The sequence below is a fragment of the Enoplosus armatus genome, chromosome 6, assembly GCF_043641665.1.
Source record: "Enoplosus armatus isolate fEnoArm2 chromosome 6, fEnoArm2.hap1, whole genome shotgun sequence".
NCBI lineage: Eukaryota > Metazoa > Chordata > Actinopteri > Centrarchiformes > Enoplosidae > Enoplosus > Enoplosus armatus.
In genome coordinates, this window is record NC_092185.1 from 10,601,016 (window position 1) to 10,617,992 (window position 16,977).

The 16,977-nt window shown below is 39.0% G+C and overlaps 3 protein-coding genes across 3 annotated transcripts in view; 2 read left to right on the plus strand and 1 right to left on the minus strand.

The window, feature by feature from the left end:
* The window catches only part of scaper (S-phase cyclin A-associated protein in the ER), a 58,067-nt gene extending 57,155 nt beyond the window's left edge, over positions 1-912 (plus strand). The window contains exon 31 of the mRNA XM_070907119.1: positions 181-912. Coding sequence (XP_070763220.1) covers positions 181-287 — 107 coding nt within the window. The 3' untranslated portion in view covers positions 288-912. The remainder of the gene's footprint in view (positions 1-180) is intronic.
* A 2,240-nt stretch (positions 913-3,152) lies between these two features.
* isl2a (ISL LIM homeobox 2a) lies at positions 3,153-7,203 on the minus strand. Its single transcript, XM_070907721.1, has 6 exons — positions 7,023-7,203; positions 6,387-6,576; positions 5,787-6,046; positions 4,953-5,239; positions 3,904-4,071; positions 3,153-3,269 (listed from the first exon to the last, which is right to left on the minus strand). The coding sequence occupies exons 1-6, from the start codon at positions 7,078-7,080 to the stop codon at positions 3,153-3,155; spliced, it is 1,080 nt and encodes a 359-aa protein (XP_070763822.1). The 5' UTR covers positions 7,081-7,203.
* Positions 7,204-9,030: 1,827 nt separating this feature from the next.
* On the plus strand, positions 9,031-16,147 carry etfa (electron transfer flavoprotein subunit alpha). The gene is made up of 12 exons (XM_070907267.1): positions 9,031-9,129; positions 10,139-10,288; positions 10,502-10,583; positions 10,809-10,891; positions 11,316-11,415; positions 11,583-11,693; positions 11,918-12,019; positions 12,196-12,264; positions 12,356-12,438; positions 13,774-13,839; positions 14,174-14,254; positions 15,653-16,147. The coding sequence occupies exons 1-12, from the start codon at positions 9,091-9,093 to the stop codon at positions 15,686-15,688; spliced, it is 1,002 nt and encodes a 333-aa protein (XP_070763368.1). The 5' UTR covers positions 9,031-9,090; the 3' UTR covers positions 15,689-16,147.
* The last annotated feature ends 830 nt before the right edge of the window (positions 16,148-16,977 follow it).

The following is a 16,977-nucleotide window of genomic DNA, read 5'->3' on the forward strand; positions in this document are numbered from 1 at the left end:
TTTTTAATGTACTTTGACATTAGTACATAGTATTGAGACGTAACAATCCTTCGTTGTGAAGAGTTTCTCTCAGCACGTCGGGCTTGTTTTGGTCAAATTCTGATTTAATTTTCAGTTTGAAAAGGTTTAAGGATTTCTGTTGGACACCCAGTATAACGTAGTTGTTCTTTTCTTTCAAAGTGTGCAAAGTTTCCCAGCCGCTGGATTACTGCGAGCTGTCTAACCGCTTTCCAAGGGATCAGTGGGACTCAGCGCTGCAGTTTTTTCTCAAGAAGCAGGAAGAGTGATGGAGCTGTAGACTGTCCTCAGAATGGATAATGCCCAGTATAAACACTACAAAAGAGACCGAGATGTGGAGTTGTTTTTTTGGATTTTTGTTTTGGGGTTTTTTTCCTGACTTAAAGTCTGCACACGATAAATATGTTCTTTCGGACTTTGTCAAATGTAAAGATTGTGAAGCCTTATCCTGTGTCGGTGCATCTGTTTTGTTTTCTTGGAAATCAGATTGATGTTTAAGAGGAATTTGCACAAAATGTCTTGTTTGTACATTACAGTTATAACACACGCACAACTATTCCATTCAGTGTCTAAACAAGCCATTTGTTTCTCTTCTTGTTTCTGTTGTAGATGGATAGAAAATCTGAAACATTTACTTATACTGTAATTTATGATTTGCCAAGCACCGTCATCAATACTGTTTGTATTAATTTATTGTATTTATCTCATTTTTGAATGTGAATGACCTGAATGTTATCTCTAGTCTACATAATGCCAGTTCCAAGTTACATGACCTGCCTTGATAGCAAATATGTGTTAAGAGTTATATTTTTCAAGTTCACATCTTTTTCTCTCTGTTAGGAGTCACTCACAGATTAATATAATTTATTGAGTTATTTACCGTTATCATATGAATAAAATACTTATGATTATGTCATGTATTTTTCCTCAGTTTTATTCTGTGTAAACTGTACAAAGTTAAATTAATATCATGATAATGACTTAACATCAACAGTTAGTTAGCCCCTCGTGAACTTAGATAATGAAAATCTCCTGATTTGGTGACTAATGCAGTTCCTCACAAACTGACACCCTCAGGACAAACAGGGTTTTTAGATGTAAACATATATATATTAAACTTTTGAATCTACATTTTGACACCACCAGTGTGTCTAGCATCATCCTTACCTTGTACTGATTATTAGAAGTTTATTGATTGGTGTATAGTCTGTATTCAAAAGATAGTGATAACGTTTGTTATTGTAAATGGTCCGTCACCACAGCATCAATGCTGCCCCTAGTTCTGCACATATGACAGTCAGGCAGCATTTAGAAGCAGGCGAAAGGAAAGAAAAGAAACTCAAATTCACTAAACAGCCCTTTGACTTGTCCACAGTGTGAAATTGCTGGAGCATTTGCCCAGCTTTTCCAATTTTAGTTTGAAGTGTTGATATGGGAGCTGTTTAATATTTAAAGTCTCACGTGCTAGATGTGATGAAAAATGACTAAAATATCATTATTCGAAAGTGTGTACTCATTTTAAAATGAAAAGTGACAGTGGGGGTTTGGTGTTTAACATTAGATAGCCCTGTCTAGTGTTTTTCTAGTTAACATCTTCTTCACTGAATTGCTGCTACTGTTGTACTCTTGCACACAGTTTAAAGATTTAGTATATCAGCGTGTCTTAAGGACTTAACAGGATTTTGAATTTCAATGAGACTCCCGTTTCCTTCGCTGATAAAAGCCGATCCTCCACAACAAATTGTTGAGGTGTAGTGTGTCAGTCCCGGCTTGACCTGCGTGCTCTCTTGTCCAGCGGCTATTTGCCGTTCAGGATTCCTACTGGAATGAAAATAAACTCAAGACACGCCAGGATGCGTCCTGCAGGCTGGGAGTCCCCTCAGCGCTGCGCGGCTGCGCGTTTTGTTGTGGGTCCTTTCAGTGTATCCTTTGCAGGTGATGCCAGATGCAGATAAGCAGCCGCCGCTGCCTGTCCTCTGTCTAGACTTGTGACCGTGGGCCTCAAGTTGGTATGGCACCGCGACATTTGTATAAATAAGGACAATTTTATCGTTTTATCGCTGTGACGGGAATAAAACATCGTGCAAAATTTGCTCCAGATAAAGGCCCAGGCTATTTTGAGGCCATAATTTCCACAACAACAAAAATCACACCTGGAGGCAAATGAAACAGGCCTCAGTCTATTGTGTCTGATTCACTGACCTGTGACACATCGGCCAAATAGTTAATAATATATATTGTGAGCCGCCAGTCACTGATCCACTTGGCTCTGAAACTGAGCAGGCCTAAATATAAGCAGGGTTTTGTGAACGGACGCTTGCAGCTCACTGACAGAGAAGGGCACCCAAACATTTGGGCAACTGAACATTTGTACACACGTTGGCTGTATATTTATGTATTTATTTGTCTGAGTCTTTACTGAATTAGCCCTCATAACAGGTTGAATTATAGTGTAAAGTGGGGAGCTCCTCCGGCTCTAACCTCCACTTAAAACAGTGTCAAGCATTAAGCAGCAGATTCCATTGACCTTAAAGCTGATTTATTTTGCCGACCATTATTAAAACTCTTCTGAAGGTTTACGGAACAAACGGATTTTGCATGCAATAATCACTTTAGAACTGTGGCTTTATTGATAAGATCGGCTATGTCTGTCCTCATAATAAATAATAATAACTTATTTTCTGGAGAAAACGCCAACAATGCGCATCTCATCTGTTTCATTCATTTACAAGAGTCGATACTGAAACTTACAAATCATGCACATCTACACAGTTTGTATTCTGGGTTCCTGATAAACATACTGTAAGCATTAACGTTCAGACGTCCAATAGGCCAACAGGCTCACGTGTTATGGCCAGTTCGGGCATTGGCATCATGGTAGAAGGCAAGTAGAAGCCCATAATGTCCATCAACCGCTGTGTGTCCTGCCGAGGCGTCTTTGAGCAAGACAGTGAGTTGAAATGCCTAAATATAAAGGGAATAGTCAGATCTCCAATCCTCCAGTCGACACCTGAATGTATCCTCGAGCATAATCCATCCTGGTCCTTTGTTCGTTTTTCTTGATTGAATGTCACTGAGATCTCTGCGCGTCCCTGCGCGCTCGAGGGGCTCCTGCTGACCTCGAGGTCCCTTCTTCACGTGTCCACGGGACTCGGCACCATGCTGTTCGGTGTGTCCGGTAACTGCGACGACAGAGAGGTCACGTCACTGCCCGAGGAGTTGCCCAGAGAGCCCGATTCGGAGAAAGACACCTGCCGGAGGAAACAGAGGGAGTCAGACCAACAACAAAAAATATTTAAACAAATGCTTGTTTTTTTAACAGCTTGTCTCTGCTGGTGCCAAACTTCTCATGAAGACATGTCAACATGTGACATCCAAATGGATGTAGAAATAATCACATACTATTATTATTATTATTATTATTTTTAATAATGTAAGTATTAGGCCTTTCTATTACAGACATGTGAAAACACATCACTTTATCAGTCTTGTGAATCTCACGAGACCCTATCAGCATATCAAGTGACTCCACGTGGGGTCCTGCACAAGGCTGAGAAACAGTTTGTTTGCACTCGAATCTTTGGAAAATCAAAAGGTGTCAATGTAATTGGAATCAGGTTTTAAGATATAACTTTGTGATTAATGGATTAAATATGTTCATCTATTGTTTCTGAGTGTTGCTTTTAGATGAATCCCATCATCATCACCACCTTAATCTGTGTTTTAGAATTATTCTTTATTATAAATGAAGCTTATAACAAATCCGCCTCTCTCTCTTTCCCTTTTCTATCTCTCTTTGTGAATGTAAGCCTATTGCAGCCCCTTTGTATTAGTTTTAATAACCTATCATTTATTTTTTATTTGATTTATTGAATGTAATCCTACCAGTTGTTGGAAGGCAGGCTGGTCCAGGTCGCTCTGCAGGGCGAAGTCGCTGAGGGTTTTCCACGGTGGCTGGTAGGTTTGCACCTCCACAGTGTTCCCCTGCACGGTGTTGTCGTGCCGGATAGGACTGCCTGCCACCAGAGGTGTGCCTGTCAGGCCCTGCAGATTCTACAGGAGGAACAAAAAAAACATTCAGTTCGCTCAAATATTGGCCAGTAATGAAGTAAGCCTGGAAAGGGTAGAGTCACTGCAGGAATAACGATATTATGCTGTTTAGAAGTGATGCAAAATAAAGATAAATCAATAAAGATTAAGAGATTTTTTTTTTGTCATTATGAGGGAACCAACAGCTAATTTTGCTCGACAACAAACAGATCATGCAAGAAAATGCAGGAAAATACTGAACTTTATGATCACTAACTAACCGTCTATAAAATGCACAATTACATGAGCCTGTAAAAAAGCTGTTTAAGTTGGTCTGCTCTGCCAGAAATGCAAATTATTTTTCAATTAAGAAATAGTTCAATTCAATAATTCAATTTACAGTTTTTAGTTCCTTTCTGATATATATACCATCTGTATATCTAAAATGAATTTGTCTTTTGGTTCACAATTATCCGTCTAAATGGTGTTTATGTTATGTTATCAGCCCTTTTAAATTTCTAACTAAATCTCATTTGATTTCACGTTTTTTTCTTGTTCTGCCATGTTTTTTTCTCTGGCACTGCTGCCATGTAATTGTTTCGTTCTTTATCTTATCGAGCAAAAGTGAGGCAACAACATTGCACATGAACATTGTGTGAAGATCTGATCATCCACACAGACTGTTGTTGAGTTTTACATATATTTTTTAACCCAGAGGAGGAATTCATAACAAGTTTTGCGGGGAAGTCAGCGACTGAACAAATAAGAAAATAAGCCGAAAAAGCAGGTGTTGCCCAAGTTACATTACATACGTTACATACTTGTGAAATGGGAAACGAGTGGCCTATAACAATGCATTATTTTCATAGTTATATCATGAAAGTATAAAAACACAATGAACTCACGGTTTTGTCGCTGTGTTGCTGCTGCTGAATCTGCTTCATCAGGATGGACCTCTTCTTGTCTTTGCAGCGCTTATTCTGAAACCAGACGCGGATCACCCTGGGGCTCAGGCCGGTCATCTCCACCAGCTGCTCCTTCATCAGAGCGTCCGGTCGCGGGTTGGCGTTGTAGCAGGTCCGCAGGGTGTGGAGCTGCTTCTCGTTCAGCACCGTCCGGACCCTGGTGGTCTTCTCGGACTGCTTGTGGACGTGGTTCCGGTGGTGAGGAGGATGCCGGACCGAGACAGTGTCTGAGGAGAAGGAAAAATTTAAATAGAAACTCAGATCAATGTTCTAGATGAATAAATTAAGGTTTTAAGTCCATAAGAATATAGTAAACTTAAATTAAGAAATTAAAATAAATTAAGTTATTATGATTATTATTGTTATTATTATCATCATTATTATTGTTATATAATTATTAGGCTACAGAAATACCAATTAAGGTCACTGCACTCATATTGTCAGAGACATATTCGGTTTAAAACTTTCCTACAGTATTTGTAAGCCTGTTATAGAATAAAATAGTGAATTATATTGACACATTTGACTCAATTCTTGCCCCGAAAGTCATTTTCAGAGTAGGCCCAACTTCATACAAAATATGATTATTATTCTTTGTTCAAATTTAACCTAAAAACAAAACTTTTGCAAGAAGGTTAAGTAGGCTTCTTTATGAAAAGAATAATAATATAATACAGCAATATAATAATGCACAATTTTAGACCTATCTAAATCTAGTGTACTGTGTTATGTTTCAGTTCTTATGGCCTCATAATAAACCGGTTTGCAGCCTACCGGAGATGTGCAGCGGTCTGGTGTGGATGTTCCCTGGGCTGAGCGGGCTCCCTGCAGAGGCCCGCTCCACCAGCAAGCCGTGATCCGCCCGACACAGCAGCTCGTCGTCCCGCAGAGAGAACTCGTCCCCTGGCAGGAGGTGCCGGCTGCAGACCGAGCACCGAAAACACTCCATGTGATACACATTGTCCCGAGCTCTCATCACCAGGTCGCTGCTGCAGAAGCCCATGTTACACTTTGCACATTTGATGCCAAACAACCTGAAAAAGGAACACGGAGACGTGTTGGTTTCATGCAGTGGCCCTAAATGTTATTGAATTAAACCAATCTAATGCTGATTTTCCACAAAAAAAGGTGTAAGCTGATATAATTATCACAGGAAAATAATAAAACCCTGAATGCCTGCAACACAAATCTGATTCAGGTCTGCAGTTCATTTTGCACACTTTCAAACACCCTTTGCAATCAATATGGACACAGTATCATTATGGGAATATTACTTCATCTCATCTCAGTTTCCTCCTTTTTAACCTCCACTTTCTTTTGCCAACACATGGCCTCTAAAATATAGGAAAGTAAAAACTCCTGTTGAACTCCCACCTTGCATAATCTCTTTTACAGTAAGTCTTTCCGTCTCGGACGAAGCAAGTGCAGGTCTCGTCCAGGTACTGGCTGCACTCTGCACACTTGAGGCAGGCTGCATGCCACTCCAGGTCCGGGGAGACTCTCAGGATGTACTGGTCGTGTATCTGACTTCCACAGCCCACACACATTGCGATTCCCGACTTCTCTGTGTGAGGGAGGAGGGGGATGCATTAATGCAACACTCTTTTAATCCCCATGACATCCCTGTTAAACCAATGTCACCTTAAGGAGAGAAAATGTTCTACAAGTCTCACAACAAACATGTAGGTCTTTCCACGAATATTACTGAATTATTATAATGAGACCACAGCAGCTAAAAATATCACCAACTAACTACGGCATGGGTGACTTTAAGCGCACGAGCACCACAGTTACATTATAAGTTGATAAAAGGATATCAAATGAATATTATAGTAATTTTTCGTTGGGACTGTTCTATTGCTTAGTTGCTGTTTTCGATTAAATTAGTCGAGCGATTAATCATGCGCTTCAAGAGGCTACACAGCAGTTAGGACATACATGTGAAATAAAAAAAACTCACAATAAAGCCCCTAGAATAGTAATACAGGAGTAGAAAGAGGAATAACTTACTTTTTGAATGATCCCCCATATCATCCAAGAAAGAAGTGTTGAGCAGGATATCCACCATACAGGAGAAATAGCCCAGTGCAAGCCGATAGATGGAGGAGAGGAGCGGCAGAGGAGACCGTCCCGTCCCTGGCTGGATGATAAACTTGTAGGCTATTCCTCCACCGAGAGGTGGAGAGAAAACAAAGATCCTCGACCAGTGACGTCTGCAAACCTGGACCTCTGTGGGTCCGGGGAGAGAGTGCCATGCAAATCTCCTCCTGGACCCCTGCTCTTTTTTTCCCCCTTTTTGCTCATTGGACTGTGAGAGTAGTTTTTTTTTTCCTCCCATCTTTTTGTCCCAGCGCGCTGCCTGCCCATCTCTGTTTCCCGAGTGAAAGCAATTTCCTTGTTAACTCAGAGTGTGATTGTCGGGACTTACTGTGTGACATCAAGTGTGAGTTTAGATGCTGTCGTTGTTATTTCCTTTAGTATCACATTTCTGTAATTTGTATAGGCTCATAATACGTGCTGTTTATGGCAGCTTATCCCTGTCAGTTTTGTTTTATAGTTTTGCTGTGAGATTTTTTTCCCTGGTAAATACATAATATAATGTTTGGATTTCCTCTAAAATACAAATGTAAAACATTTTTGAATCACTGGTTTTCATCTTACAACTACTATAAATGATGAAAATGATATTATTGTTGCTGTTGTTGTTGGGTAAGAGTCTGATTGTTTATTGTAAAAACTATTATAAATTTACTTTGTTTTTGTTTTGTTTAAGTGACTGTAACAGTTAGCCAATATTCAATATTCTCACCCTACTGTAGAGAGCCCTCTACTGGATGAAATATCATACAGAGATCTTGGATCCACAGAGCGATCAATAAGCTGCACAATTTAGAAATAGGTCTTTTTCTTTTGCATACATCCGTATACCAGAGCTTCATATAATTTGTCATTTGTAATTGACAGCTGATAAATAAATACGGTAAATACTGTAAATCCCCACTGGATGTTCATAATTCCTTTACTATCATTTACACAAGAATCAATCATTAATATTCAATAGTGTAAACGGGACAGCGGGAAGGAGAGAGAGAGCACGAGCACAACAAAACAAAATGAAAACAGATATGTTACTTCGATGTTTAAATTTAGCTTTCGTGTATAATGGTCTACCAAACATCAAACAAGTTCTTTAATTTCATTTTAAAATCATCATCAGATAAACCTAATGAGTCTGTGAATAAATCAATCAGAAACATGTAGCCCACTGAAAACACAAAGTGCTATTAAAGCAGTCAATATAAATACAATACAAATCAAATGTATTAATATAACCAACAGAGCAGAAACATTTCATGGACTTTGAATATATATAAACATAGATTATCGAGAAAGAAGTTATAGCTTTAAATGATCATTATTATCATATTTTTACGAAATATATTGATATTAAATATTTGATTTGATTAAATGATCTACATCACATATTGTGATCATCTTTATACACAGAAAAACAAAACTACCGTTTTCACATATTGATTTTTTCACATATTTGTGTACTATATGTGTACCAATATTCAACAAAATGTAATAATATCTTTTGGTCTGATTTGGTCTGTTTCCGGGTTAATTATACTAATTGAAAAGACAATTTGAACAGTGGCTGTAACAGTAGCACTATAATTAAGAAAATAGGCTGAAGAGCAACAAGACCGAGGTTAACTGCTAGTCTTTCCAAAGAGGAGTTTCAAGTTTCGTCCTACTTTATTTTGTCTCTGAGGGAGAAAGTTTGTTATATTCTCCCTGAAAAACTTGTTATGACTACTGTTTATTTAAAAATATTTTTTGCAGTTGTATGGTTTTTTGCAAGATAATTTAATCTCGGAGAGAGAGAGAGAGAGAGAGAGAGAGAGAGAGAGAGAGAGAGAGAGAGAGAGAGACAGAGCGAATGCGACATGACCGGAAGTTGTCGCTCTTGATTGGTCTATCTCGCGAGAACTCGTCGCAAACGTCAGCTAACCTTTGGCATAGTTTTGTTTCTGCAGCAGCGCTAAGGAGCAAGCAGCAAGAGGGACCCAAGATGAACAGAGCATTTAACAAAGCGAGTCTGAAACAGTTGGTAAGGGTGTGACAACTTAACAACATGCACAGACATTGTATTGATCTGTTATGGCACACTAAGAACACGAAACACCTCAGTTAGCTCACTTGTTTTTTGCAGCAGCTGCTAGCTGGCTAGCTTATTTAGACGTAATGCAAGTCGTACTCGTGTGGCAAGTCGTACTATTTTGTAATTGCGTGTGACAACGTGGGTTGACTTATACTGATATTAACTTCATATATACACCGTGGTATAGCAAGAATATAAGTTAACAGTTTTTTGTTTTTGACCTAGTGCTAGCTGCTGTTAGCATAGCTAGCCTAGCGGTTATGAAACCTCGAATCAATAAACAGCAGTTACGAAACTTCAAAACTGCAAGTGACGCAGCAGGTGTTACCAAAGTGATTGAATCACCTGTGAGACGTGTATTAGCAGTATATAATAAGTAGCTATATATTTCGTCTTCTCTATGTGTTTGATTTAATGTGAATGACCTTTAAGAACTGATAGTGGTCATGTCCAGATGAGGCTGGTATTATCCTGTTTTACTTTGACAGAGCTGAATGCAGCTGTTTCAGAGTTTGCACTTGCATTGTTTGCCCACTAACTTACGTGTACACTTCCAATACTCAAATGATTCGTAATCTATTAAAACCCAGACAAACACAAATTCATTCCTAGAATTGAGTGACATTACAAAATAAACAAATTAATGTTATATACATCCTTGATCAGCCCAGAAATCTAAATCTTTCTCAGTAATTTTGATTTAGTCATTAGTTTGTAATAATTTATCTAATAATCAAAATGTTTTGTCAAGATTAAGTAAAACACGTTTTCACTGGCAAATATTGATACATTCTGATTGACCAGCCGCTAGTCTGATCCGTTTTTATTTACACAATTAACTTTGAATGTTATAAGCCGTGTCTATACACTATCTCAAATATGACAGGCTATTTATAAGGCAGCACCACCAGATGCGTGAGTGCTTTGTATACTGAGATGTTGACATTTTCTCCAACAGACTGGCATCCTCCAAAGGTTTCAAAGCACCTTGGTGGTTGCAGAGCACAACAATGAAAAGCTGACCCCTATTACGCTCAATGCCATCACTGCCGCCAGTAAGCTGGGTGGAGAGGTGTCTTGTCTGGTTGCTGGAACAGACTGTGCAAAGGTAAGCAATTCTTTTTAGATTGATCTTCTTGTGGGATCGCAAAATGTGTTGTATTTGTGATATAATTTAGAGGTTATTATTGCATTACAATACTGCAGTAACATACCGATAAGCAAAAACATAGGATAGTTAAGACTGTAGTGTAGTGCATTTTGAACATATACATAAGAATATAGAAGATAGATACATCCGATAGTTTTCATGTCTTCTCAGGTTGTGGAGCAAATCAGCAAAGTACAAGGTGTGAAGAAGGTTCTGGTTGCCCAACATGATTCGTACAAAGGTTCAATGCCAGGTATGTAACACGAAGGAAACTTTACTCATATTCATGGCTGGATGATGTAGTTAATGCTTGACTTGCTCAAGGACAACTTGGCAGTAGTAACTGAGGGAGGAGAGATAGGTTTTCATTTGATTTCCCTGCTCATATGTTTAAGCTGGCCAGACCTGGCACAGCTGCAGTCACAGGCAGACTTACCTGATTTTGTTTCGGCTTTCTAATTCTATTTTCTTTCCTCAGAGGAGTTGACTCCACTTATCCTGGAAACACAAAAGCAATTCAATTTCACCCACATCTGTGCTGGTGCATCTGCCTTCGGAAAGGTAAGTCATGGACAAGAGCGGTACCTGTATGACAACGGTGGAAAGTAACTAAGTACATTTACTCAAGTACTGTACTTAAGTACAATTTTGAGGTACTTGTATTTCAGTGCAAGATCTGAGTACTTCTTCCACCTCTGCTGTATCATTTGGATTTGTATATTATGAAATGTATTTATTTTCTAATGGCCTAGTGAAGACCAGTTTCTATTCTACCACATAAACATCTACTCTGAAAAGTCAGAAGCTCCTGCTTTAATTTTAATCTTAATTTTAATCTAAATTTTACAAACCATCTCAACAATTTACAAAACTATTTGTACCCATCATCCATGTCATTCTATCAGTCTATGAACTATATTCCCTCTTTCTCCTCTTGATTCTACAACAAGTTTGATCAGTGCATATTCACCATTTTGTTCTGCAGAACCTGCTTCCCAGAGTGGCTGCCAAGTTGGATGTTGCTCCAGTTTCAGATATTATTGAGATCAAGTCTCCGGACACTTTTGTCAGAGCCATTTATGCTGGTAAGCCCTGTTATTATGGTTAAGAAGTAACAAATGTCGTTTTTTAGTCTTCTCATAAAATGCTTCAGAAGAAGTGTTAAATCATGTTAACTGGATTTGATACAGCCTTGATATGACACAGCTGTAACTTAAACAGTGTTAATGTTAATAATAATTTGATTCCGTAGGAAATGCTCTCAGCACTGTGAAATGTAATGAGGCGATCAAGGTCTTCACGGTCAGAGGGACATCCTTTGAGGCTGCTCCAACAGAGGGAGGAAGTGCTGCATCAGAAGATGGTACAGTAGCTTCCAGATTCATGCAGAGAGCTCTGATACAGTGCATGCCGAGATATGATTTGATGTAATGGATGATAAAGTATTGTTGTAGGTTTCTTCACGAGGTAATTGATTAACCACCTTTGATGTGGTTTTATAATACAGATGCAGAAAAAAACGTACCACTATATTATAGTACTGTGTTCCTCCTTGTCATTTGTGATCCTCTCATCTGTTGACTGCAGTTGCTGCTTCTTCACCCATTGGAGTTTCTGAGTGGCTGGAACAGAATCTGACAAAGAGCGACCGTCCAGAGCTGACCAGCGCTAAGGTTGTGGTGTCAGGAGGTGTGAAATCTTTTTGTGTTTCTGAATTACAAATGAGGGTTAAAGCAATGTCCCCATTTGATTGCAAAGCCCCTTTCTGTGTTTGTAGTAGTTGTTGGGGTTAGTAGAGAATTCAGTAGCATGTGTGTATTTTCAAATTTCTGTCAAAGTGTACTATTAGTGTTTTCTTTTCCTAGGTAGGGGCTTGAAGAGTGGAGATAACTTCAAGCTGCTTTATGACCTTGCTGACAAGATGAATGCTGCAGGTAGAATCAGTTTGTGGTATTAACTCCCTGTTTTTTTTTTTGTTTTTTTTTACTAAGGTAGAGTTTAAATTGTATAATATTCCTTTCGCAGTTGGTGCATCCAGAGCTGCAGTGGATGCTGGGTATGTTCCTAATGACATGCAGGTTGGACAGACGGGCAAGATTGTAGCACCAGTAAGTTATTCATTTTCTGTGGATTTGGATTTACTCCATCTTGTGCAGCTAATCAAGAAAATAGCTAATGGGACATTTTCAAATGGCAAAATGTGAACTATTACATTCAAAAACAAGTTTAAAGGCCATAAACACTTGAACTGTCAGAGTGGACACATCTGTTGCTTTTGACAAATGCCTGCTTGCCTTTACTCAGCATGTTTGCAATTCAGTACGATCAGGGTGGCTCCTCTGCCCTTTTAAAAAGGTTAACTTCCCATTATGTGATTCAGCCAAGTTACCCCAGCTGTGATTATCCACACATTAGGCCCTGCAAAATGTACTTGATGGCACATTTAGTTCCCTAAATGATTTAGCTGATCCATTAAAGCAGAGTGCAGTGGGTGTCTGTCAGAGCATCAGGCCAGGCCAGACTGTCCTAATTTGATTTTCCAAATGTTATGACAAGCTTGTTGAATTTGGCTAAGTTGATTAAATCTAATTTAAATCTAGTTTGTTTTTTTACCCTACCAATCTAAAAATGTTGATTGTATTCAGTAAAATGAATCATTCACATTTTATTTATGTGTGTGTATGTAAGATAATCTCTTCTCTGCTGATTAAAATACAATTTATCATCACAAAATGTAGTGTCTTTGAACAGTGCTTAGTCTCTGAATGGAGTGCGTTAAGTTGTAAAATGAGTGTAGTTGTAAATTGCTGGTCAGTTATCATCACAACATTCTTCCAGCATTAGATGATTAAATCCAGAGATGTATGTATTGATTTCATTGATCCAGGGATGATGTTAAAATGAATGTGAAGAAGACACTGGATGAATTTTAGTATTTTAGTTTAAAAAAGTGAGATTCAGTTGGAATGGCCAAAAGCACCTTGCTTATGAGTTTTCATAATTCTATGGGAACAAATTACGCTTTATAAACTGATAATGTAAAAACAGAAACTTGCAGATTCTGTTGCCGTTGTGCAGTTAGTGGAAAAGGATGCTTAATGTATTTTCTGCATGAGACACTGTTGTGTTCACACATGGATGCTCTGCTCCTCTGAGACTTCAGCTGCAACAGTAAATAAGCACTGAAATATTCATATGGCCATGCATTAAACTGAGAGGCAGAGATGGTTTTCCCAGCGGGTTTGGGGAGATGTGCAGACGGCTGACCCTTTGCACCCTCGCCCCAGCATCCTCTGATAGATTACACGCCCATGGCCATTATACCATCAGTCAGCTCTGCTGTACCGTAGTTCTTAGGTTTACCTTTTCCAAAGGCCTGAGATTACACTTCATGTCTACAAGCAAGTAACACTTGTCTGGTTGTCTTCTGTTCATGTTCACAGGAGTTGTACATTGCTGTTGGTATCTCTGGAGCTATTCAACACCTGGCTGGAATGAAAGATAGCAAGGTACAGTGGAACCACATGAGGATTTTCTCAGCCTCCCCTTTATTATTTTTTCCCTATGCATTTTGTTTTACCTGTTTTTTCCATGTATTAAACAGAACAAAATGTTCCACTTTGGAGTTTGGTAACAGGCATTTGGCAGAATTTGTAAAAACAGTTGTTGCCTCGCTACAAAGGGATTAGTATCACGTTAAAAGCATGCCAGTGTCCGCATGCACACATCTCACACACACAATGTTTCTGTATCGTTTACAATCAAGAACCAAATGTTAAGCTGTTGCTTTAAAACATCACATTTGTCGTGTGCACAAGCTAAACTTGTTCTTTTTTTATTTAGACTATTGTTGCTATTAACAAGGACCCAGAGGCTCCCATTTTCCAGGTGGCTGACTATGGCTTGGTCGCTGATCTTTTCAAGGTAAGCACCTGGGATTGATAGTACTGCAGTAACATCACTGTGATCCTACATTTAGGAAACAACCAAGCAGTGAGACAAAAACACCACTCATGCACCTTCTGCCTGGACGCACTCTGCATGTTACGATAGCTGTTATAGGAGTCCAGAGTGACAGTCAGAATATAACATTTGCTTTCTCACTGATAAATTTTGCACGATGCCTTATTCCACCTAATGGAAATGTGCAACTGTTGAATTATTAAGTTCTTGAATTAATCAGAGGAGAGTTGTGGCTGAGCATGCTGTTAAGAGAGAAACACATTAGCATTTCTGAAGATATAAAAGGGATCAGTAGTTACTTAAAATGTGGCTTCAGTTTTGTATTCAGCTTCTACTTGCCAGGCCTTTTACACGCTTAGTTGCTTTCTTGTATCTAGCTGGTACTTGGGGATCGTGAGCCAGGAGTGTTGGCACGAGTAACACTGGAGTCCAGTGCTGCTTGTGAAAAGCTAGTAGGTTATATTTTCATGTGTGTCCTGTTGGTCATGTTTTATTTAGCCCCTCAGTGGAGCATGAGCAGCCCAGGTGTCCTGACCAACTCTGTAGGAGTGATTAGTAATAATAGCTTGTGGCAGTAGAGTTGTGACCTACTGGGTGAGATCACCTTACATGTGATCACTCAGATAGCTGATTAAAATGGATGGGCTCTCTACTTTTTCCCCAAAAGGACAATTGATACCTCGGACCAGCTCAGGCAGTGAGTGATCATTCAGTTCTGAAGTTGCTCGACTCGCAAGGAGAGCCATTTTGAATAATTTTGTACTCATATTTACGTTTTCATTATTTATTTTTGGAATTTGTCTTCTTTAAAACCACATGACTGGCATTATCAGCATGTTTATTTATGGGCCAGATGCCTCCCGTGTAGAATCTTACTCTGCATTGGTCAACCTTACAAACACTGTGATAAATATTTGTATGCTTGCAGCCTGCTGCAGTCTTGATAAATCTCCGGTGAAAGTCAGTGTGCTCATTTATACCGTAAGCACCAGCATGCATGATGGTTTGTGTAATAAACTCATAAATCTTATTATATTGAATATGCTGGGGATGAAAGTGACAGGCGCTGGCGAACATCCATCCCCGCAGGTAAAGTTTGGAAATATTTCAAGTGGTCTCAGCAGTTATTAATGCAGAATAGAAATGGCTTAAACTTCATCTAAATGCCTAAACGTGTGCCAGTGTGTTTAAGTTAACAAATGATTCATTTAAAAGTACACTGGAGCGATTACAAACATGTAGTTTAAGTTTTCAGGACTGTAAATAAACTCCTGTAGTAAATACACAAATGCAAACTGCCATTGTGCCAGTTTAAAATGTTGGTAGAATATTATATTTAAGTCTCTGTTTTCTCTTCAGGCTGTTCCTGAGATGACTGCAGCACTGGACAAGTGAGGAGAAACAAAGTCCCACCAAATGTCTATTGCACAGCTGGAACCTGCAGTGAGAAGAATTCAGAGAGCGACTGCAGCAACACATAACCAATGCCTTAAATTTCTGAAGCTGTGAGGGTTTGCTTGCAGAAATTATTTTCATCATCTTCTCTCTGTCTGGAAACAGAAAAACACTCAGTCTAGAAATAATGCCAGGTTTTATAAATACTATACAAGTATTAAATACGAATGAATAAGGTTGTACTTACCTTGTGGGGTGTTTTATGTCTCGTAGTACTGGTTGTAATATGTATTTAATTTTCTGGTACAGTAAAGGACATCTTTGGGAATGCTTGACTTGTCTCTAGACCTCTGACTCGCTGACGTAGTTGACTGTAAGATGTAGCTCTTCATGCTAACCTAGAGGATTTCTACTTGAGGTGCTCCTGGAAAATAATGTATTAAATTGACAACTAATAGATTTTCATTTTGCCATGTTTTCCCTTTATTGAATTAATTTTGCAATGCCCTCTTTCCATGATCGAGATAAAAAATGCCTGTTGACAGTACAATAAACAGGGTTAGTTTCAATATTTAAGAGGCAAATCTTAAAAGGTTCATGCTATAATTTTTGTTTCGACATTTTATTGTAGCTCCACTTCAAGTCCCTCACTATTCTTGGCTGTGATATGATAATCAAACCCATCCTGAAATATTTACACAGCTTCCGAACATTAAAATCATAAAAAGGTACAATTTTAGACCTGCGTGATATCAAATCTATCACGTGCGGGTTGATTTTCAATTACTTCGGTGCGTTAGGGACATGCTGTAGTTTGCAAAATCTCAGTAAACACTGACTCAGCTGATTCCAGTCATGGCATGGATAAAAACTCTGTGAATCACTTGAATCATCAGTCAAAAGTTTGCCGCACTCTCTCCACTCATAGAATTTAGATAAAAATGTTAACATTGCTAATATAGAAAGACAAAGATTAGAAAGAAGTTGAGACTGATCCAATGAACCCTGCAGCAGTCCCATCAAAGAGGACTGTTCTTTGTGAGTTTGGAGACAATAGACTGACTATCAAAACAACTTATACACCTGCACTTGTGATAAATCCATGCCTTGTAGCTCGCGGGAAGTGATTCACAGTTGGTGGCCCTCCAGTACATGATCTGATCCGTCCAGCATCTGCAGTTCCTACAAAGTGTATCAGAGGAACTAAGCCCTCAGCACCATCCCCTCACTGGTTTCACTTCCTAGAAATCAAACCACAAGCCAGATTTTCTTTTTTTTTCTGCACAGAC

What these genes read in the sequence shown, in the direction of transcription:
- isl2a (XM_070907721.1), bottom strand. Translation starts at nt 7,080, where the DNA reads ATGGTGGATATCCTGCTCAACACTTCTTTCTTGGATGATATGGGGGAT. An exon ending in AGCAACACAGCGACAAAACC is followed by an intron (nt 4,072 to 4,952) that starts GTGAGTTCATTG and finishes TTCCTCCTGTAG; the next exon opens with AATCTGCAGGGCCTGACAGG. An exon ending in AGCCTGCCTTCCAACAACTG is followed by an intron (nt 3,270 to 3,903) that starts GTAGGATTACAT and finishes TTCCTCCGGCAG; the next exon opens with GTGTCTTTCTCCGAATCGGG.
- etfa (XM_070907267.1), top strand. Translation starts at nt 9,091, where the DNA reads ATGAACAGAGCATTTAACAAAGCGAGTCTGAAACAGTTG. An exon ending in CTGGAACAGACTGTGCAAAG is followed by an intron (nt 10,289 to 10,501) that starts GTAAGCAATTCT and finishes ATGTCTTCTCAG; the next exon opens with GTTGTGGAGCAAATCAGCAA. An exon ending in GTGCATCTGCCTTCGGAAAG is followed by an intron (nt 10,892 to 11,315) that starts GTAAGTCATGGA and finishes TTTGTTCTGCAG; the next exon opens with AACCTGCTTCCCAGAGTGGC.